General features: G+C 40.9%; 1 protein-coding gene across 1 annotated transcript in view; it reads right to left on the reverse strand.

The window, feature by feature from the left end:
• The window catches only part of LOC147111056 (receptor-type tyrosine-protein phosphatase gamma-like), a gene marked incomplete at its 5' end in the record, with an annotated part of 521,022 nt that overhangs the window by 88,408 nt on the left and 408,622 nt on the right, over positions 1-23,992 (reverse strand). Inside the window, 5 exons of the mRNA XM_085999999.1 lie at positions 3,030-3,164; positions 3,412-3,546; positions 4,410-4,492; positions 4,852-4,948; positions 15,742-15,833. Of these exons, the coding sequence (XP_085856125.1) occupies positions 3,030-3,164; positions 3,412-3,546; positions 4,410-4,492; positions 4,852-4,948; positions 15,742-15,833 (542 nt within the window). The remainder of the gene's footprint in view (positions 1-3,029; positions 3,165-3,411; positions 3,547-4,409; positions 4,493-4,851; positions 4,949-15,741; positions 15,834-23,992) is intronic.

Consider the following 23,992-nt stretch of genomic DNA (forward strand, 5'->3'; position numbering starts at 1 on the left):
TCACAACAGCTTCGATCTTGTCAGGTGACTTGTGAAGCTCCTCCTGGTCAATGACGTGACCACAGTACGAGATTCGCTTCTGAAAGAACTCACGTTTCTGGCGATTAACTCGAAGTCCATACTCTTTCAATCTGGTGAGCACCTGTTCCAAATTAGCAAGGTGTTCCTCATCATCATCTCCTGTAATAAGAATGTCGTCCAGATAGCATTGTGTGCCAGGAATTCCCTGTAATACCTGCTCCATGGCCCTTTGCCAAATCGCTGGAGCCGATGCCACTCCAAAAACCAGTCTATTATACCGATATAAGCCCTTATGCGTGTTGATCGTGAGATACTGGCGTGACGCTTCATCAACTTCCATCTGTAAGTACGCCTGCGCCAGGTCTATCTTGGTGAAGTGTTTCCCGCCAGACAACGAAGCGAAGATATCCTCAATCCGCGGAAGCGGATATTGCACCGTGTGATGAACCGGATTAACAGTGATCTTGAAATCGCCACAGATGCGAACCTTCCCCGGTTCCCCCGGCTTGTTGCTCAATGAACGCTTCATGACGGGAACAATGGGCGTGGCCCATTCGCTCCAGTCCACCTTTGACAGTACTCCTGAATGTTCTAGCCCTTCCAGCTCAGCTTCCACAGCAGGTCGTATCGCATAAGGTACCGGTCTGGCTTTGAAAAATTTCGGGTTTGCATGTTCTTCAACCTTGATGTTTGCCGTAATTCCTTTCAGTGTTCCCAGTCCCTGTTGGAACACCTCCTTAGCATCGTCCAATATTCTGGACAGTCGTTTAGGTTTGACATCGTCCTTTTTACCGGAATCTGCAGTTAGTGCTTTTAAGGAATGCCAGTCCATATTTATTCTCCTGATCCATTCCCGTCCCAGTAGTGGTGGACCTCCCTCAGGTAACACATACAAGTCCATTCCTTTGCTTTCTTTACCCTTGTGGACCACCTTTACTTTTATCTTTCCGATGGGGTACACTCTTTGCCCCGTGTATGTTTTTAATACAATCTCCGTATCCTTTAGGGGAATGTGTGAGAATAACCTTTTGTAATCTTGCTTATTCATGACCGTCAATGCCGATCCCGTGTCCAATTCCATCTTCACTTGGACTCCTGCTATCTGGAGTGTAACCCAAATAGTTTGGTGGTCTGCTGTGTTACCCACATTATGTATTCTTAGACAACCCAGTTCCTTACTGCTGGAGTCTGAATCCGTCTTCTGTTCATCCGAACTGTTCTCTGTCACCTTGTGTACTTTTTTGTACTTCTTCTGTGGTGACTTTTTGTTGCTGGTCTTCTTTCCTGACCGGCATACTTTTGCTATGTGACCGAGTCTGCCACATTTTCTGCATTCTTTATCTTTGAACCAGCACTGGTTCTGATCGTGCGTTGTCCTTCCGCAACGATAGCACTTTACTGCACCCAATGCCATTTGATTGGTGGTGAGTTCTGATGGCCTTAGCTGCATTTCCGCGGTGCCTCGTGCTGCCGCCTCGTGCGATGCTGCAATGGTGACAGCTTTATCTAGCGTAAGGTCCTTTTCCTCTAGCAGTCGCTTCTGCGTTCCTTCTTTTAATAGTCCACACACGAACTTATCTCTCAGAGCATCTGCTAGTCCTGTACCAAACTGACAGTACTTTGATAGCTTGCGCAGTTCAATTAAGAATTCAGCGTTGCTTTCCTCTTTCAGCTGCGTTCTTCTGTAAAATTTAAATCGTTCCGCTATCAGCAGCGGCGTGGGGTTTAAATGCTCTTGCAGGATAGTAACAATATTCGCGAAAGTCTTATCCGCCGGTTTATCTGGTGTTACAAGGTGCCTTAATAACCCGTACGTCCTCGCACCCATCGAGTTTAATAGGGTTAGTGCTTTCTTTTCAGCCGGTACATCATTTGCTGTACAATAAACTTCAATACGCTCCACATAAGTGGCCCAATCTTCGACATCGCTATCAAAAGCAGTGATGTTACTGTTTTTAGGCATCCTTGTAAGTTTCTTTAAGTATTTTATTTTTTTCCAAAATGGCGGCTTCCCGTGCTTGGCGGCTTTTCCCGCGCTTGTCTTCTTCCTGCGCCGACTAAAATGGCGGCTTCCCGCGCTTGGCTTCTTCCCCCGCTGGCTACAATGGCGATTACTGCGCTGTTGCCGTTCTCGCCTCCCAGCGGTCCTTAATTTCCCCCGACGCAGCTGCTTTTACTCCCCGCTGTCCTCGTGGGTATTAGCGCTTCCTTTCTTGCTGCGCGTCTATTCTGATTGCAGCCCGGCCCTTTTACACCGGCTGCGGTTGAGTTCTCCGCCCTTTTTCCTCCGGTCTCGCCCCCCTTCTCCACTGACAACGCGGCCGACTTTCTGCCCGTGTCGCTAGATCGGCTTACCCACCGCCGTGGAAGAAGGATGATCACTGCCTGTCGCTGATGGTGGACTTCGTGGTCAGCAATTCCAACCCGTGTTCTCGATGCCTCCCGTGCGAATGCGGTGCTCAGCAGGATGATGAGGGCGGATGCCTCTTCTCGACGTCCGTTCTGGGGACGAAGCTGCCTTGGATGCAATTGCCGCTGGGTAAGATCGACTCGTCGCCACTGTTGAGTCTGTGTGTTCCAGGTATACTTATTTTAAATAACTGGACACAGACAACAGGAAAAACTTAAACAGGTCTTTACTACTTGAAGGTCAGGGCTGAACTGCTTTACAAATTACTACACAGAGCTTATATACCGGTGTGGTCACCACCGGTACTACAATATACAGTAGCAAGAGAAAGTAGTCCATCTTCTTAAGGTCGTTCTCTTAAGGTGGTACAGGTTACATACACCACAGTATTTCCCTACATTACAACAGTGACTACACTTCAAAAGTATTTCATTGGCTGCGATGCATTTTAAGATGTCCCGAGGACATGAAAAGCACAATATTAATAAAAGTTAGTTCTTTCTTTCACATTTATTCCTAATTGTGCCATGCCTGGGATTCTAAATTCTGTGTAAGAAGTATAAACAAGCCTGAAACACACTTATATTTCTACACTTACCTTTTTAACTTTCGTGTTCCTTATGGTGAAGCGACGCACAGTGCAACATGCCCGTACTTTTGTGCTCTTCAAGGTGACAATAATGTTGCCATACTCTTCATTGTTCTCACTTGGCCAGTACTGATCACATTTTCGCTGAAATACAAGAAATAAAGAGGTTTCATTCCATCCAGAAAGTGCCACAATATACTGTCTAAATCACAATGCAATGCAACTAAGAGGCAGTGGCAGTCATATCCAATCTTCCAACACTCAATTTAATATTCATTACTGAACTGACTTGACACTTTGTTGCTTCACAGTACGAACTGTTTTGATAAGTTTGATATGATAAATTAAAATCAAAGCAAGAGTCTGAAAACAACTTAAAAAGATCACTTACTCTTCCTTTTTCCACTAAATTTGTAATCATAACAATGATTCCTGTATTCTGTTCCCAGATCATTCTCCAAAAATCTTCAAATGTAGGCTTAAGGGGTCCCTGTGTAGCTATATATGCTTTTGACTTGTTGTAGCCCTGTGGAGGGGAGAAAACAACACAAATTTTTAAAAAAACTTTGACGCACCACTCAAAAGTTCAAACACTCTGAAAATATAAAATTCATAATAGCCTTTTTTTAAGCTGTGACGGATTTGACATTCTGGTGACATTAAACTCGCCATTATTTCCCCAGCAAACTCTGAACCGTTATTTCACTATTCATGTAGTTACTCTGTACTACAATGAAGATTCAATGCTTCAGATATCACATACTCCATATCCATACATTAGTCAAGTTTGTTTTAATCCAGATCCTTTATCCTGTTAGAACAGAAGATTCTGCTATTTTTTTAAATTACATTTTATTCTTATTTTGTACTCAAGGGAGAGCACCTTTGTCACCTGTTGTTAATGTCAAGCAATCTGAGGCCAGTTACTGCAGTCAGATACAAAGCTTTACTCTACTCAATGTGCCAGTGACCCAAATTCAAAAGTGCTCACATACTGCATAAATATTATTTTTTTCACTTCAAACAGCAGCCGCCTTTACGGCCTCTATAAAACAGATTGTCAGATTAGTGAAAATTTGTGAGCAGACTTGTGCTGGGATGCGCATCCACTAGAAACTGGATTGTGACTGTTCAAACTGATTTTACCTCGGCTTATTATATGAGAGAGAAAGAAAGAAAGACAGTGAGAGAGAGAGAGAGGGGGAGAGAGAAAGAGAAATACTGATTTAATTGTCTCAGTCTGGGCTGGATTTAAACCCAGGTCTTAGAAATGAAACAACAGTGTACAAATCCATGATCCAGCCAGTCTCCAATTCAAATCTGGAATTCTTTGAATTGAACGACCATGACAAGTGAGAGAAATACAGTATATATAAAAGAATGACTTACATCAACATAATTGGCATTGATATAGTCACTGTGCTTTGAATCCTTTCCTGGTATTGGCCTTAGCTTAACTCTACTGTGATCATCTGGAGAAAGAGAAATATTAATCCATAGGAAAAATCAACTTGATCTGCACAGTTCATTTCAAATGTTACTTCACAAATGTAAAACCATGACAAATATTCAACAAATGAAGCAGTACACTGTAAACACATATCAGAGACAATCACTGCCGATTGAGATCATTTACAACAGCAACGACTGCTATTTATGACTGAATAATCATTTCCAGAAGTATTTTTAATTGAAATAGATTCTTGATTGAACAACCCCATGCTTTTTATACATGCTGTATTCCTTCACTACCCTATTGGGGGAATCTCAGTGCGATATACTTGAAAGACTGACTTAGACATGAATATATTAGAATGTAGCATAGTCTTACAGGCTACAATGTTGATGTATCGGTTTTTGTGCTTGTTATCTGGATGGTTGGAATGCTCTGATGTGATGGTCATATCAGCTGTACAGCGCTGCACTTCCTATAAATTGCAAAAGAAGGAAAACTTCATTGGTTTCCTAGTTCACAACATATTTACTACATTCAATAGCTAGACACTACACAAATTCATTTTATGTACACAGATTATCATATACAAGTGAATATTTGATTATAGAAATATATAAATTCAAGGTTTTTTTTTTAAAGATGCAGACATTTGATCTCAAATAACAGAAAATTATCTGGTATTTAATTATGGTTCAAAATGGAAATTAAATTCCCATGAAGGCTCAGTGCATTTACCCAGTCAAGAGTTGAGCCATACAGACTAGGAGATTGCAGCTTGGATTCCCAGTCTGTACCTGTCCTGTCTGCTGTTCGCATCTCGGGCAGCAGTCGGAACACTACAACTGGCCTCAGTGCTCTTGGATTCGGGAGAGGAAAATAGTTTAGGCTTCTGCTCCTGATTGCTATCCAGCACTTCCTGTTGGCAGTCTCATCTGGTTCAGTTGAAATACCCGCTGCATTTGAAAAGTACATTGCTTAGCTGAGGCACCGGAGGGCACTATACACGAGCAAGAGTCAGCGCTTTTAGAAGAGGGGAGGGATTAAATTTGTCGAAAAAAATAAAAGGAAATGAAATGTGCTTTACTTCCTCTGCAAGAAAAAGGTTATCAAAAAAGTTGTAGATAGTATTCAAAGAACAGTTAAATATACTATATAAATTTATAGGGCTGGATGTTCTAGTTCTGAAATCGTTGTTTGTAAATGCGATGGGGTAGATTTTCATCTTTACTGCCTGGTCGTTAAGCATCACTGGGAAGGAGCACAGAACAGAAAATTTGACGGGGAAGATCACACTCTGATAACAGAACCTTACCTGATTTTCGTTCCAATTAAATTAATGGAAGGAAAATCCAACAGGGGTGTGTGTTTTAGGGTTGTGTGACTACCCTGCCAAATTTTCCTTTCTCTACTCCATCCAAGCAATACTTAATGTCTTGGTGGTAAAGGCAAAAATCTGCTTGAATATAACTGTAATTTTGGTGCTTGAACGCATCATTAAGTTTTTCTACACTTTTGACATGATCCAGTTTCAATTATTTAGGGAGTTAAGTGCGCAATTCTAAATGAGCACATTGAAATTCCATTCAGCTTTGTGTTTAAAAATCTGACTAAATCTTTAACTCCATGTTTATGGGGAAAATATGTGGTTACAGTCTACAGTTCATCAAACATTGGAAGATGCCAAGAGACTGAAGGAATTCCTTTGTTCAAGTTCACTGAAATTCCACTAAACATTTTCAGGTTACTGAGATGTCATGGTCGTGCTGAAGGACAAATCATTAACAAACACATGGCCAATGCACAGAGGGTTCCTAGATTTGCAATTTACAATAAAAATCCTAGGCGATCAGGACAGCTATTCACTCGTTATGGTTTACAGCTGAATGGGCGATGTGCTCAGTTCAAAATGCCCATTTTCGAAAGGAGACTAGTGTATGATGAAGGGAAAGAGACAGGAAATTTAAACAAAACCAAGTTAGCCTTATTGAAGGTAACAGTAAATGTTAATATCCAGATGAACAGCATAACAAATCCCTCTTTCCTTTACAGCAGAGTGGGTTGAAATGATCAACACCAAACAATATAAAGGTGTGCAATTACTTTACAACTTGATTTCGATCTGACGATACTTCAGTGAAATTCAATAGATGCATAACTCATTTGCCAAGAAATTTTATGCTTGGATCAAGGCTTCTACACAACTGGAGCAGATGGGGATGATCTATTAAAATTGTATGCTTTAGGTAGGATTAATCTCAGAACGGGTATGCATTTCTCCAGATTCTTTCCTCCCTGTTCACCTTCCTCTACTAAAGGTGCTGTTCCAGCAACCTTCTGATATTTCACCCAAATGACAATGTGACAGCCTAGACTATTCAACTGTAGGCAGCATCACAGCAGAGCGCACTCCTCACCTCACATCTACACACATGGATGTTCCAGCAGGGTTCACAGGATAGCAATCAGGAGTGGGAATGTTAGCTAATTTTCCCCTTTCCAGTATGGGGATGCTAGCATGGGATGAACTAACATATAATGAACCCGATAGTGAACCGGAGATCTTTCTGGTTTGTATTTTTTTATTCATTCCCAGGATGTAGGCGTCGCTGGCAACCCCAGCATTTATTGCCCATCCATAGTTGGGCTGAGAAGGAGGTGATGCGCCTTTTTGTTGAACCGGTGGTAGCGGCTTGATACAACGGAGTGGCTTGCTAGGCCAGTTCAGAGGGCACTTAAGAGTCAACTACGCTGATGTGGGACTGGAGTCACGTATAGGTCAGACCAGATAAGGGCAGGTTTCCTTGCATAAAGGACATTAGTGAACCAGTTGGGTTTTTACTATAATCATAAAGCTTCATGGTCACTTATAATGATACCAGCATTTTATTTCCAGATTTTTAAAAAATTGAATTCAAATTCTCAAACTGCCATGGGATTTGAACTCACCTGGATTATTAGTCCAGGCCTCTGGATTGTTAGTCCAGCAACAGAACTAATACACTACCGTACCCCCCACTACCACACTGGGCAGTGCATTTATCAAATAATTCACAGGGGAGTTCAGTTTTTATTCTTCCTCCAATTCAGCCAATTTTGTTTCCTCCCCTCTCCTCCCTTGAAAATGATTCCTTGAAAGGTAAGGTTTGTTGAGCACCAGCACCCTCACATACTTCAATCAAAAATCTATTTTTCATGTGTGAGCTCAGATAGTGAGTGACACATAGCTATTTTATCATGGGGCAGCACATCCAAGCGTGATCCTACCCTGTCTCAATCTCCACACGTGCACTCTCAGCAGGGATTATTAGATAGTTATCAGGAATGGGAGGAGCCTTAGATGATCTTCCTCTCCCTAGGCCAGGGGCATTGAGGCCAATTGTAGCATCCCTTCCACTAACTCAGCACAGGCTAGGGATCCCAACTGAGACCTTCCTGCTCTGTCTGGCTCAGCTATTCGCTGATTTAACCAGCTGATCCATTGAAGGAACTCAGTTTATCTAGATTCTTTCGTGACAGAGTCACCATTCCACACAGTTACAAATATGGTTCACTGTAAAGTAAGACATCTCATTTAGAAAAAATACCCAGTTATAAATTTGTTTGTACTGTTACTTACTGTTTTAGTTCATCAGTATTTTTATTGAGACTATATATATATAAAATATATATATAAATATAATATATATTATATATAACCCAATAATTAACTGGAACTATTCTCTGATCACAATGCTCTTATACCGTTTCCTGTGAACATCATAGATTTGAAATAATGAAGCTCTCCTGATAGTGATAATAAATAAAACATGTAATTTTCTTTGAACTTGTATTTGATTTTGTGAGAGGTGTCACCACTGGACAATAGAACACTTTTCTGGGAATGAAAGGCTACAAGAGGAAGCGGTGCAACAATTAGATGGGATAACTAGATATAAGGAGGTGGCAGTGAAAAAATTGGCAGACTCTTAAGTGCAACGGGCACTGGGTCCCGATGGCATCCAACCTAGAATGCTGAGGGAGGACAGTAAGGAAACAGCAAATGGCTCTGACCACAATCTTTCAAACTTGGATATGGAAGTTGTGCTAGAGGATTGAAGGGTTGCCACTGTAACACCTCTGTCAAAATAGGAGAAAGGGGTAAACAGATAACCATAGACCAGTCAGCTGAACATCAGTATGGGTAAGGTACTCGAGGCCATAATAGAGATAAAATTAATACTCAGCTAGAAAGACATTTGATAAGGTTCCACACAAAAGATTAGCAAAAATGAGAGTACACGATATGGAGGTAACCTTGCAACATGGGTTGGTAACTGGCTGGGAGGTAGGAGGGAGAGAATAGGATAAAGGTTTTGTTCTCTAATTGGTACGATATGACAAGTGGTATTCGCCAAGGATCTGTACTAGGGCCTCAGTTTTTCACCATATGTATCAATGACTTGGATGAATGAATAGAGAATTGTATAGGCAAGTTTGCAGCTGACACTAAGTTAGAAGGCACAGTAAGTTGTGTGGATGGAAGCAGGAAGTTACAAAGGGACACAGTCAGATTAAGTGAGTAGGCAAAACTATGGCAGATGTTGTTCAATGGTAGAGGGGGGTTGGAGTATGAGGTCATCCACTTTGGATCTGAGAAAGACAAATCAGAATATTTTCTTATGAGAGACTAGGAGCTGTGGAGGAGCAAAGGGATCTAGGTGTCCATGTACACAAACCACTAAAAGCACAGGTACAAAAAGTAATCAAAAAGGCTAATGGAATATTGGACTTTATCTGAAGGGGGTTGGATTTCAGAAGTGAGGAAGTGATGCTTAGTTGTACAGAGCCTTGGTCAGACCCCATCTGGAGTATTGCATTCAGTTTTGGGCACCAAACCTCAGGAATGATACAGTGACCTTGGAAGGGGTACAGTGCAGATTGACCAGAATGATACCAGGGCTTAAAGGGTCAAAATGCAAGGGCACGTTGTATAATTGTTTTTTATTTCTTTGTGTTTAGAAGGGGTAACCTAATCGAGGTGTTTAAAATGATGAAGGATTTGATAGCGTAGATACAAAGAAACTATTTGCTCTGGAGGGGGAATCCAGAACAAGGCATAATCTTAAAAATTAGAGCTGGGCCACTTAGGAGTGAAATCAGGAAGCCCTTTTCCCCACACAAAGGGCAGTGGAAATCTGGAACTTGCTTCCCCCAAAAGGGTGTGGATGCTGGGTCAATTGAAATTTTCAATACCAAGATTGATAGAGCAGGAAGTGGGTCATGGGCAAGAGGAACTCGGAGAGGGCATGAGGGGCAATAGGAGGAAAACTAGATAAAGATGCAAGTTCATGGCTAGGGCAGGGGGGAACTTTGGGTTGTTGGAAGTTTGGCTTGATGAGCTAGGGAAAGGAACAGATGCGGCAGAGGCAGCTTAACGGATGGTCTCAATCTTGATGACAAAGAAGTCCCTGGGTTCCTCGCACTTGTTGGAGGTAAGGGTGGAGGGGCAGAGGACAGGTGTTTAAGAAGATGGTTTGTAGTAGAGAGGAGAAGCCAGGGGTTATTTTTGTATTCAAAAATGATCGAATACAATCCCAAGTTTCAATAAACAACTACATTTCCATCCTAATATTTCAGTTTATGATAAAGTATTTGAAAATCCCTCCCCAGACTATATCAGTTGATGCAGAGCCAAATGTAATCAGATTTAGGGGTGGAAGTGTCAGAATAACAAAATTCCAAGTGTTGCTAGGAGTCTTAATAAACTTGTTATGCTTGAGGTTTAGTGTTACATTCACATCACCATGATTATAAGCACAGCACTAGAATCCAAGTATAGACCTGCCAGAAAAGTCTTGTTCTTCAAGGTGTCAGGAAAAGCAAGACCTCTATAATGTGATTATCTTGCAGTGATTAATGTTCTGTCAGCTCCAGTTGAACAGGAAGCACCAACGTATGCTTCAGAAACTAATCCTTACATGAATAACTCCCTCTCTCAATTGAGGAGCATCACATAGCGTTGTCTGAGGGAAGAGGTAGACATGGAAAGGTGTAGTATTTTTAAATGACAGAGGACAAATACAAAATAATATTTTTAGTTATATGTCATATTATTTCCATCATCAGTATTGCTTAAGCAATCCACTTAACCCTCATGTTTTATGCAATCTGTAAAAGTCACGCATCATATTAAACATAACCAACTGATTAGTGATTCTTTCCTGGAATGGAGCATTTCATTATACAGTATTTGGCACACAAAGTGATTCCGTGGAGTTGCTTAGTGACTGTGTGTTATTATACTGCCACAAACAAACATAATACAACAGGCATAGAAAGAAGCAAATTTAACAGAATGTTAGAAGGTGCAGTAACAGTTTCCCTGTATGCAGATCTGCACAGTTAATAGCACGTTGAAAAGGTTACCATTTAGCATGCCCCAGTTTCAATAACACGGATTTTTTGGTAAAAATAACAGTGAGGCTATCAGCGCTCACCATTATTGAAGTGTAAATTGGACAGCCACTTCCGGCGCCGCACATGCGCAGTTAAATGTGGATATCAGGAAGTTGCTGTCCGAGTTGCCCAGCTCCTCCAGAAGCTTTGCTACACTGGTATCTTGCTGAGAGACTCGGCACTGAAATACATGGAACAGCATGAAGTTGCTGTATTTATGTGATAGATACCCACTAAACTTGCCAGAAAAAGTTAGAGCTTGTCCATTCTAGTATATGGCAATTTTTAACGATGTAATATGTCTCAATTATTGCCAAACAACCTTTCTGGCAATGAAAATTAACTTTTACAAGTGCGGAGTCTCATTCCTTCAGATTTTAATTGTTGTTGGATATTTATAAAAATAAAAAAATGTAATTCTTTTTAACTTTTTCTTCCTGTCTCTTACTCCCATCTTTCTTTCCCTCTTTTTATTTCACTTTCTGTACACGATTTGGCATTGAATTAACTATTCTAACTTACACTTCCTGGTTCAAACTCTGCGCTGCTCAGTAACAATTCTTCAATCTGATTGGTTACGGAGATACACAGTTACTTGCCATGTTCACAAAGGTCCCAGATTCCCTGTAGAGGGCGCTGCACCAAAATGGCTTTCTAATCACCCCAAGCTCCAGTGCAAAACCCCACAGAAAGTCTGTGGACAAGTGTTAGTGTAATGAACGGCTGGCGTTGTTCATTCGCTGCTGAGCGTAAAATCCAGTGCTTTGTTTTACAATGAGTGAGCAGAGAACCCGATTTTTAATTGCTGTAATCCACCTTACTAAAAGTCCTGATTCACCTCGTGAACACTGAACTTTATTTTATTACAAATCATAACATCCATATCTTTCATACACTCCTGATGACATTTGATTTATACAAGTCTACACTATGGAGAAATGACACCTTCTGATCTACCTGTGAATTACGCTCAGCTTGTACCTTTAAAGCTTAAGTGACCTGGCAAAGTTTTCATTTTGACTGGACAGCCCTTATCTACTCATACAGAGCATACATTACCTGCCTAACAAACTGCTTCAACTTCGCTGCCACACCACCAAAATATTTGACATTTGACATGGCAGAAGACACTGCTGGATTAATTTAACACGGTGGTTTGCAAGTACACACAATGTTGTCAAGATCAGTTTTAAAAGACTCTTTATTCTATGAACAAGAATTTATTAGGAGTGAACACAGACAAAAGGTTTTGTTCCAGTGAAAAAAGTTTCATCAGAGGAAGGTCACATTGGTTTCAATAAAAATTAGTAAGTACTATTACATTAGTAATGAGCCAAGATCCTAATTCACTTCATAAAAATGCTTGCTTTTCTACTTTGTACACATTACTGCTGGGAAGGAAACAAATTCTGTGTAGATGTAGCCTACTGAGTTATTTTGTGGGAAAGAGCTCGAGAAGTGATTACTGCTATCAGGCCCCACAGTAAAGTAATTAAATATTGACCTCTACACGTACTTATGGGAAAATATAATACAGAAGAATTCATGTTATGAACAGATCAATTGATAAACATGAAACTTGATTGTGTTTTGGGGGTGACGGGTGTTATTATTTTAGGGGTTATTTTCTAGAAAGAAATTATTTCATATAAATTCCCTGCTTGACCTGTGCGTGCTTTTGGGGAAAAAAAATATTACAGTTGTTGTGAAAAGTATAACCCTGGGCAGCAGCAACTAAATTACTTCCAGGTGAAAAATAATTACTCTTAAATAATGTCATGGTACGCCAAAGGGTAATATGGTATCAACAGCTGATATATGTCCTGTACTGCCAGTCCTTGCAATATCTGGCCCATCAGTTTCTCTCCCTCATGTCCCGCAGTTCACTCACAGTGAATTATACAGACTGTTCTCATCAAATTATATAAAAAGACAGGTTATATTGAGAACAGTGTATTAACCTTTATTTTTCTAACACAAATTTCAGATGTTGAAGAACATGGTTTTACATGATCGTATGTAAACATATATGTATATATATATATACTTAAAATGGTTCTGCAGTTTACGCGGTTACTGCAGAGAAAATCACACTGTTTCACCAGAGATTGGAATTGCAGTAATGAACCCAGTAAAATAAGCCCAAACTTCAGTGAACAAGAAGGTTAACAACATCATATTCCCATATTCATGTTAAAACACTTGGCAAAAGGAATGTATAAAGCTTCAGACAATTTAATGCTCTGTTCAGATCAACAACCCTTCCTAAACACTAGAGTCCCTTACACAAGTATCAGCTAAAACAAAAGTTGACTGTGAATCTCAGGTACTGCAGTGTAAAGATAGTCTATTTTCTCACTACAAAGTTAGATTAAAAACTCAGAATAAAGCACTTGTTTGTTAACAACAGAACTGATCTTTAGACTGTGCTAACGATTAAAGATTTTTTTTGTAAAGTAATCCAGGCTGTCTGAAGAAAACAGCTATTTAAAAAAATAGTTCAAGAGATGCATTACCAGCCCAGTGACACACTGAGTTGGTTCACTAACACTCTACACACTCGGGGAATAGAAGGCAGCTTTGCAGCCACAATTCTCCAGCATGGCAAGTTCCCAATTTCAAATGATTCCTCGGGAGGTGGTGGCCAGGCAATAGGGAAAGAGATCATTCAGTAAGAGTATCACCTTGGGTCACTCTTGCTTTGGAGATTTTTACCCGGCTACCTTCCCAGCTCAGCAAAGGTTTGTGGGGGACCTAAACTGGGCATGATTGGTTGGGGGGGGGGGGGGGGAGCAAGTGGAGCAAAGAAATAAACTCGCAAATAAATAAATTACAGTACATCCAAAGTATATTAGATCCTTGTGACTTAATTGGCTTGGGTACAAATACAAATCTCTTTATAAATATGACTGCACTGTACACATACAGTACGTTATTCTATAGTAAGTACACCATCTTGACATATTATTTGGCTATTCATGAGAAAAGCAGAAGCGTGCAGTTAGGAAGTTATTGACGTTGACAAACCATCGACTAAATGATTGAGCATAGATAAAAGCCTTTAACTATGTTGACAGTATCCAGGACAAACATGTGCCCCTAGAGAATTGCTTTTGATCAAGATGATCTAATTCAAATCAGCCGAAATCTATTATTCATGATCTGGCAGGCCACTGCTATTAATCACATCTGTTTGTTACACCATTAAACATACTGTGGAATCATTTCATCTAATAAACAAATCAAGATGTGTGATGAAAAATGAATTCATTAATCCAAATGACTGTTGTGCTCCATCACCTTATAATCTTTTGCTCTCTAATTCAGCCATATTCACTTTTATAGCAGGTTGAATTGTTTATAGAAGAGCTAGAAACACATTTTGAGGACTCATTAAGGACTGTGTTTATGATTTGTGAAAAAAATGTATTTCACATTGACAGATCCTTTTCTGAAAAGAGATTCTGCAATTTCATAATATCATTACAGAACACAACAAAACCAATTATTAGCACTTCTCAAAAAGTCCCCATTTACAGGACTTTCTAATTTCTAAATTCCAATCTTCTAATACTATTAGTAAAGCAGATTAAATGCTACAGTTTAGCATTTATTTAAATGCAATAAATGCTATAAGGTTAATGACAAGGAACAAAAAGCGTATTTGAATTATATGCCAATGTTAATGGCGCTCAACAAGCACGCAGAGATTCCTGACAGCAGTGTCAGTACTGTGTTCCAGTATGCAGGCATGTGGCTAGGCAAATGCAGAAAGAAAAATCAGCAAATGTCAGGATCACTGTACTTAAAAGTGAGAGCACCCAAGGGTGAACTTGGCCCGTCTCAGCTGATTCAGGTGGAGGGAGGAAAGGGAGGTAAAATAATCTGGTCTATGGGAAGGGATCACTTTGCTGAAGCGTGTCTCCTGGCAATGTAACCAAGAGCTGCTACTGTTGGGAGTCCATGGACCAATCCACATGGCTGGATTGTCCTGCTTTCCAAAAGGAAAAGTTTGCGCAGTCTTGGGAGGTTAACATTAGGACTGGACAGGTTAAAAAAAGGTTAAAATATGGGGATTTTTTTTACAAGATACACAAACAGTCAATGAAGCACAGCAGCTGGAAGAGATCACATCGTAGAATGCAGGAAGTGGATATCATGAGGCTCTCTGAATCTTGAAAGGGATGACATGCAGGAGAACAAGCAGCACTCCAATCCAAATTTCAGCAACAGTTCTTCATGAAAGTGCTCCAAGATGCAGACATATGCTGTGCTTAAACCAGTGCAGTATTTTCCAGCCCTAAAGCAGGAAATGCAAAAACTGTGCAGTCACAGACAATTGACAGCAAGGAACACTAAAGTGCCTTTTGAACCAGATCCAAAATATAGTTCCCCATTTAAAACATCTCTAAAATTTCACAGTATTGTACTCCATCTAGTACCCGTTTGTCCTCATATATGGAATGAGCCAGGATTGTTTTCTGGAACATCCACATAATTCTGAGTGTTCAAAATGAAATTATGCAACTTCAAGGAACAGAAACTGTTTTATTAATCCCATAGGTTACTGTGTGGACAAGTAACCAATTATAAGTTATGGCGAAGCAGGAAGTTATCAATTATTACAACTGTGAAATAGATTAAAATGGAAGGTTGCATGTTTTTGTAGTTTTGGCCATTAGCTTCCATTTTACAATTTCATTTAAGTAACATTACATAACCAAATAGTACAGTATAGTGACCAACCTCTAATTTACCCAGCAATCATCACAGAGGCAAAAAAAGAACCCGTTCCCAAAAATTTTATTAACTATTGCAACAGTAGCTTACCTCAAATTCTTCAGAGAATCCATGTTGGTTATTGGTATACAGTTCATTGATGTGCTTTACAAACTGCTTGACTGGAATGGCCTCCATATCATCTGCAAGGAAAGAACAAATAAAGATGTTGCTAGGTAACTAACACAATTACAGCAGAGGTGCACATAAGTTTGATCCAATTCATTTTTTTTCATGCAAAAACCTGAACTGGTGTTACTTGTATGCAAGTCTCAAAAATGCTTTAGACTTAACTAATGTACATAAATCAGCTTTGAAGAAAACTAATCAAAATGCAACACATATGGCAAATCAGAACTGCTCTGGAATTACATTCTAATGAATACATTTGGGTGGGAATGAAGAGTTTTAATTATTTATTTAATATATGGAGACCGAAAGCACATCTGAGCTCAGCATGAGGTAATAAACCCAATATTAGCTTTGTTTCCTTGGTGACAAAACAAACTTTTTTTTTTGTATATTCTGAATAATTTAGCAATATGGTCTGATTTTAGAGGCAGAAAATTAAATTTAGTGCAATATGAATCATATAGCAAGAAAATTACCACAAGAAAGGAGCTAAAGTCACTGGTTATGGAAGGATACCACGACCCAAATAAGAAAACTAGAACATGCAGTTTACCGCAATCTTCTGTCATAAATTTTCCATGCAGAAAATTAAAATGTCTCAGCTTCATTGTTTTCGCTATAAAAGCAAACTGAGGGAAAGGAAAATTTACTGGGAAAAATATAATGCCTTAGCATCAAACGTTAAAAAAATCAGAAGCATGTTTATAGGAAATGTATTAGGAGTTATTTAAAAGAGGAATTAGAGGTAAAATTTGCAATTTGACATTCTGCAAAGGTTAAAGCCATTTTCTTAACTGACATTTGAAACAGCAAAGATTTGTGAGCATTTGACTGATAGGGTAAGCTAAGACCACTAGAAACATGAAAAAAATAATAGAAATTAAACCTTCTGTGAGGAGGAGAGTCTACGATCACCAGCACTGACAGATTTGAAACGTTGTGTCTCATGCCAGAGTTTCTCAATGTTACCTTCAGGTTCAAATTACTACATCAGATTCTATTTATTGACATTTTGAGCAGTGGAATGCATTTGAAAGAAAATAATAGATTGTTATTCAATATTTCTAATTGATTAGTGGCAGTGCACTAGGCTTAATTAAAAAAAACAGACGCTGGAATTGGAAATAAAAACAGAAATAGCTGGAATGCAGACGTCGGTCAATATCTAAAAGAGATTGAGGTTTCAGGTGGGGCCCTTCATCAGAATTTAGGACCCTTTGTCAGAGTTCTCACCAAGCTCATTTTAACCTGTCTTCTCTTCAGATGCAAATTGTTCTGCTGTGTAGTCCCATTATTTCTCCTTTTATACCAGGCTTATTTAGTTTGATTACCCTCAATATTTGGCTCTCTAAGAAAGGTTACAAGTTTGTACTAAGGCAGGATAACGAACTTAAAAGATGTATTCAACATTAAACTACTCTTATTTGAGGAAACTGATTTTCTTGGAATAATGAGTATGAAGATAACACAAGTAAATTCAATTCTGAATGCAGCATTTGTATGGCAATATAATGGAATTATAGTTGGACCTCCATTATGGCAAAAAAAAATGTATTCGTTCCTGGGATGTGGGCGTCGCTGGCAAGGCTAGCATTTATTGCCCATCCCTAATTACCCTCGAGAAGGTGGTGGTGAGCCACCTTCTTGAACCGTTGCAATCCGTGTGGTGAAGGTACTCCCACAGCGTTGTTAGGGAGGGAGTTCCAGGATTTTGACCCAGCGACAGTGAAGGAACGGCGGGCGATGTATTTCCAAGTCAGGATGCTGTGTGACTTAGGAGGGGAACCTGCAGGTGATGGTGTTCCCATGCGCCTGGTAGAAGTCACAGATTTGGGAGGGGCTGCCAAAGGAGCCTTGGCGAGTTGCTGCAGTGCATCTTGGAGATGGTACACACTGCAGCCACGGTATGCCAGTGGTGGAGGGAGTGAATGTTTAAGGTGGTGGATGAGGTACTGATCAAGTGGGCAGATCAAGATTATTCATCTGCTGATGGATAATGGGAAAAGATGATCAAGAATCCCCAAATTTTGGTCTTGCGCGCATGGCACAAGAATATGCTAGGCCGAGAACTAGTGGAATAGAAATAAGATCCGTCAAATGTTATCACTCTTGGACTGTGAGGTTGATTTATGTCATGCAAGGAGATTGGTGGTATCAGGCTGTGGAAAGCTTTGATCTGGTAAACTTTTGCCAGCTAATTGGGAAGCTGGATAACAAGAATACAGATAATGAAGATTGCACTGTAAGAAATGTTATCTCTAAGGGTCCAGTGATAATCTCACAGTAATTGCCTGTGCTTATCTACCCTGCATAAAGGTTATGAGGATCTACACAACTAACTTGAACATAATTTGTCTGAGTGCTGAAATTCATATATATGTAATGAAGAAATCAACAGGTGAAATGTCAATGAAGATTAACAGCAAAGAATCTTCTCTCATTAAACCCAATGCAATACAGTAAGAATGCAGCTGCTGTAGAATTTCACACCAGTTAGATCACTTGAACTACAACCTGAATTTGGAACTTGTGTTGGGAAAAGAACAACTGAAACAGAAAACTCACGTTGTTGGTGGGGGAGGGAAGAGAGAGTTTTCTTCCCTCAATATACTGCATAACAGGGTTGAAGTTCCGCAGGGGTTCTCCTGAATATCCGCCAGAATATCCACAGAAATGGCATAAATGATGTTTGCACCGTTTCTTCAGGGTTTCCTCAGATCTTCCATCCAAGGGACAGCAGACGATCAGGAGAATCCCCACGGAAACGAATGGCACAAACATAATTATCACCTACAGCTTTGTATGGTTAACTGAACCAAACACTGGCGAAGAAACTCAACTTGCATCAAAAACGATGCAAAGTGGACGGAGCAACTGTGTCGTGACCAATGACATCAGTGAGAGGCACAAGACAAATTTGTGCTGGAGTCTCATTTGATTATGACTGGCGAGATGTCAGTGTTACTCCCCATTTAAAGGCAACTTGCACCTCTTAAAGGGAAGGTGCAATTTGGCTGTACTGAATTTGATTCAGTGCTGCAAAGTGGAGATGGCAGGCAAAATGAGAGCAACAAGGGTGCCACGATTTTCTGACACCACTCTGGAGGTCCTTGTGGGGGAGGACACCCGGAGGAATGAGAAGTGGTTTACAGCCGACACGAGAAGGAGTCCAAGGCAAATAGCCCATGCGGCAGTGATCGAAGGGCTGTCTCCGTTGCAGGGAAAAGTTATGGAGCATGTAAAAAACTACAACAAATCTGGAGACTCTCTCAGGGCTGCATTGCAGGATGCCTTTGGACCGATGCAAGCTGCGGAAGCTCTGTTTCAGACCATGCCAACCAGAACTCTGGTAGTGGCGTGGCTCTGATTATATTGCTCCTCTGCATCTGTACTCGGGTTCCTGACAGGCATCATGAGTCTTGTGCTCAGGTGATACCACTTATCCCCCAAGCAGCTAGCCTGGCACTCGATAATCTGGGTGGAAGAGAGGTGGTGGGGTGGGGGCGGTGGGGAGATTGAGAACTGGCACAGGATAAAAGCATCATGACAACTACCAGGAAACCGGGCACAGACCTGTCATCGCACCCCAGCTGCACACTGAGTGAGTGGAAGTCCTCCCTGTTCAGGGTTTTGGTGTGGTGTACGCAAGACTATGTGGGTGCAGTCAATTATGCCCTGCACCTGGGGGAAGAGTGCTAGCCTGGTGAAGCCCAGAGCTCGGTGTTCCGGTTTTGCTATCTCCACAGGGAAAGGGATGAATTTGTCGTATCTGTCACTTGCTTGATGCAGGAATGCATTGCAAACTTGCTGATGTTGCTAATGCCACCTGTTGCAGCCTGGAATGATCCTGAGGCATAGATATTCAGGGTCACACTTACCTTCAAAGACACAGGCAATCAAGTGTGTGACCTGGTACTGGACTGCAGTTGGTGCTGCCATAGGCTCCCAGATGAAGTGGAGCCGTCGGTCGAGCTGCTCCCACAGTCAACTGGAGGCAAGGTGTTCTTTTCCTGTGCACTCGTGTGGTGCAAGGCCTCCTGAACCCTCCCCTTCTCCTCCCTCTTTTCCCAGCAACTGCAGGCCTCGGCACTCTTGCTTGCTGTTCTTTCTCCTACTCATTCTCCAGTCCCAATGGCAGGCTGAGCAGCACGTCCATGTTGCCAGAGGATTTGTGCACAAGCCTCTGGGCAGAAATTGTCCTGCAGCTCCAAAAAAGAACTTCCCACAATTTTCCTGGTCAGCTCCAGCAGCCACCACAGCCAGAGATAGGTATAATAGCCCACTGGCAGTCTAAAACAACTAACCAGATGCTTGCCTAAAATGCAGCAAGGATCCCTTTAAATAACGCTGATGCAGCCTCCTTCCCGACTGTCGCTGCCAATGATTTGTGGGCGAATTTTAGATCGACGAATACAGCATTCCCAAAGTTCAATTTGTCAGCAGGGTTCTTTAACCAGGCAGAGGGTTCATTTACATATATTTATTTGCCCCCCACTGCTTTCAGGCGGTTGCCCTAGATGACTAAAAGTCATCCAAGTCAATATGGCATCTGGCACACTTTTGGTCCAGATTGGGCACGGCAGATCGCAATGTGAAATTCAGAGGCCTAATGCCTGTTTTGTGCAGGAAAACAGGGGCCCTCGATTTGAATTTCTCCCCTATTGTGCATTGTATTGTGTATTTTGAAATCCTTTCTGTGCAACTCTTATCCTGGTGACGGTTGAAGCAATGTATTGTTAAATTCATCTGCACATCCCTATTATGGTTCTTTGGAAACTAATCATTGTAGCTGCATCTGGCACCTGGGGCTCGCAATACTATTGAAGGCTCATTTGGATTATGCAGCTCCCAGATAGGGGAAATAATTATGGTTGCACATCTGAATCAATTAACAGCACAATGTTAGAATTACCCATGGAATACACTGAGAATGGATTTATAATGCACGTGCTCGTGCATTCGAACTAGAGCCAGAAATTTGACAGAATCATAAAATTTTACAGCGCAGATGTAGGCCATTACGGCACCTGTGCCAACTCTTTGAAAGAGCTACCACTTAGTCCCTTTCCCCATACCCTTTTTAAATATTTCTTTTTCAAATATTCATCCTTTTAAAAGCCATCACAACTGTTTCTGGCAGGGCATTGCATGTTTTTACAACCCTCTGTATAAAAAATAATTCTTCTAACCTCTCCCTTCACTCCTTTGGTAACAATCTTAAATGTATGCCCTCCAGTTATTGACTCACTGGTCATACACTGGCTTCCATCTGTCAACAGGATTGCATGTTGAAATAATTGTTTTAGTGGATTTCTAAAGTCATAATTTCATCAGGCAGATTGAGCTATTTTAATTAAAGAAAGCTGTATGATTTAAATTTGATTTTTAAGAACAAATGTATCACTGGCTGCTGAGTTTCAAGTGGATTCAGCATTTGAATGGTCCTCTGTAAGCTCACTGCCTCGATGTTGTGTCATATTCGGCACAATGGAACAAGGGGCAAGCCTCAGAGCTCCTGCATGGTTGCCTTTTATCCCGATGCACAAATATAATCCCTCCCAATCCCCCGACCACGATGCTCCCCCGACCGCGATGCTCTCCCGACCCCTCACCCAGCCACTTACCCGAGTGCCAGCAACTGTTCCTTCGGGTCCCCAGCGGCAGCCGCTTCTGCCCAGAATCCCGCTCCGGCCAGCTAACGCTTTTCCTTGGCTTTGGGTGAGAGATGGACGGTGGCTATGCAGATGAGGTGTTAAGATCTCCTGGACCTAAGGCTGTGGAGAGTCAGACAGTTTGCCATCCGCCTCGGCTCCTCAAACGCACGACTCTCGGCCAGGAGTTACAATGGGGGCTATAGTATTGATTTAGATTGGGGCAGGATTCCTATGAGTGCAGCTGTTTTTTTAATTTTCTTTTGTATCGTGACTAAATTGAAGGAGCCAGCAGCTCGCTAAAACTAGACAAAAAGGATTCCTTTTTGTCACATTCACATTTCTCAGAAACCTCTCAAAGCACTTTACAGACATCAAATTACTTTGAAGCCCAGTGCCTACTGTTATATAGACAAACGCACCATAATGTATTGTGTTAATACATCTGCTGAGAAAGTTCAATTAGTGAGTGCAGTCTTGAGACTAGTTAAAACAGGAAGATTCCCTCAATAATTATTGTAAGAGCCTTTGCGTGTTAGGAGTACGTAGTTTTCTCTGCTAGGTGTGGTTGAAATTTCCTCGCTTGCAACAAATTTGTTTGGCTGGCTCCTTGCAGCTCTATTACACAAGAGGGAGTCTTAAGGCTACAATGCCGAAAGACAAGGAAGTACCTCTGACTGATGTTGTGCAGTTGTTGCAATTTGTTACAATTCCTTCCAACAGCAAGTTGTATTCAAGTCAGAAGCACTAAATTTCAGAAGCAATCAGAGGCAACTATAAGAGACAGGCTAGCACACACATCCACAAGGTGGACCCAATAAAACTGAACAATATGGTGCTATTCAAAACAACATGATTAGTATTTCTGTTAGGTTTATGAATTTTCATCCCCGAATGTCCAAAGTCCTTTACAAATGTTCTGCCATATTCCAATTGGTGGTGGTGACTGCTTGTTGAATCACTCCCTTCAAACAGTCCTGTAGCTGGGCTGGCGATGTATCATCATCATCATAGGTGGTGGGTTACAGGATAATTTACTAATTATAAAAATGCAGGTAACACTGCAAACTGGACTATTTATTGGCTAACGAGAATTAAAACATTTTCTTTTAATGCTAATTAGTGACACATCCAGAAAGGGGAGAAAGTGCTTCATTAACAAAAAATATTTAATGCCTGTTTCTGAAATGCATGCTACTGTGTCTGTGGTTGCTAGGTAACCAAGCACGCTGCAGCTTAGCAAAGGTGTCTGTACTGTTGCCAGGGGCCTTACTGCATCTCCCATTGGATTGAGACTGCTGCCTTGTGCTGCTAGGTTGCTTCCTCATTAGTTAGGATTGCTGAAAACAATTATATTGTACATTGGCTCATTTTGATAAACAGTTTAAATAAAAAGAGGAATATATTGGAGCTGTCTCTTTAGCAATAGAGTGGCAGGAAGTGGCTTTGCTTCTGCAATTCCCCACTCATCATCTTTTCAATTTCAAGTACACTGTTGCATGGAAGAATCATCAGAGACCAGGGTCTGCCCCACAGAAATGAATTGAAAAATTAGAAGGGCAACCACCTTGTACTTCTTTCATGCACATCCTATGGATACTGGTCAAGGACGAAGAGTAATCTCCTGCCTATCCTCTTGGTTGGGAAGGTGCAGAGCACAGGGTCCTCCACAGACAAAAAAACAATGAAAAATGAAAAGACCATCCCCATCAAAACAATCCTTGGTTAAAACAATTCTTTTTTTTTAAGAACGGACAGGCAGTAAGCTGGTGTATCTGGGTTAGAACATGCAGCCAGTGATATTTAAGGTTCTGCGTTCTTGTCTAAAGTGTCATTCTACCATTGCACTCAATGCTCCAAATCGCACTTACAGCTAATATCACACTCAACTAATCAAGACGATGCAATGATTTGCAAATGGAGCAGAGGCTGACTGAACTTCAGACGGAAAATCCGGGTTAGCTTTTACATAAATGCTCAAATTCTGCAACAGGCCAGGAAAACACTTCAAACCAGTTTTCAAGGAAAATTATTTGACAATAAAGAAATCTAAGCGCCTGGCTGTTAGGGTAAGCACAACTAGGTTTCAAAGGGTCGTGGAATAGTCAAGAATGAAGAAAATAATCAACACAGGAAGTTTGTGCATTTTGCCGAATATCAAAGAGATATTCAAGGATGAATCAGACTGAAAATAATGACTGAAAACAGTAATCCAAAGAAAACTAGAATCATAGAACAATATAGCACAGAAATAGGTTGTTTGGTACACAACTTAGTGCCAGCGATTTCTCCAAAAGCAACCTATTCTAATCCCACTTGCTCCCCTTATCCTTTCATATTCCTCTTGATCAAGCAACTAATTTGCTTTTAAAAGAATTTAAGGATTCTGCTTCAACTATAGTTTGTGACAAAGAATTCCACATTCCAATCACCTTTTGTGTAAAGAAGCACCTCCTGTTTAGTTCTTTTTGTAATTATCTTAAATTTGGGCCCTCTTCTTACTGCCTTGTCAACCAGTG

This window comes from Somniosus microcephalus, chromosome 11 (assembly GCF_052327205.1).
Source record: "Somniosus microcephalus isolate GS21.2 chromosome 11, FLI_Smic_1.0, whole genome shotgun sequence".
Classification (NCBI taxonomy): Eukaryota; Metazoa; Chordata; class Chondrichthyes; order Squaliformes; family Somniosidae; genus Somniosus; species Somniosus microcephalus.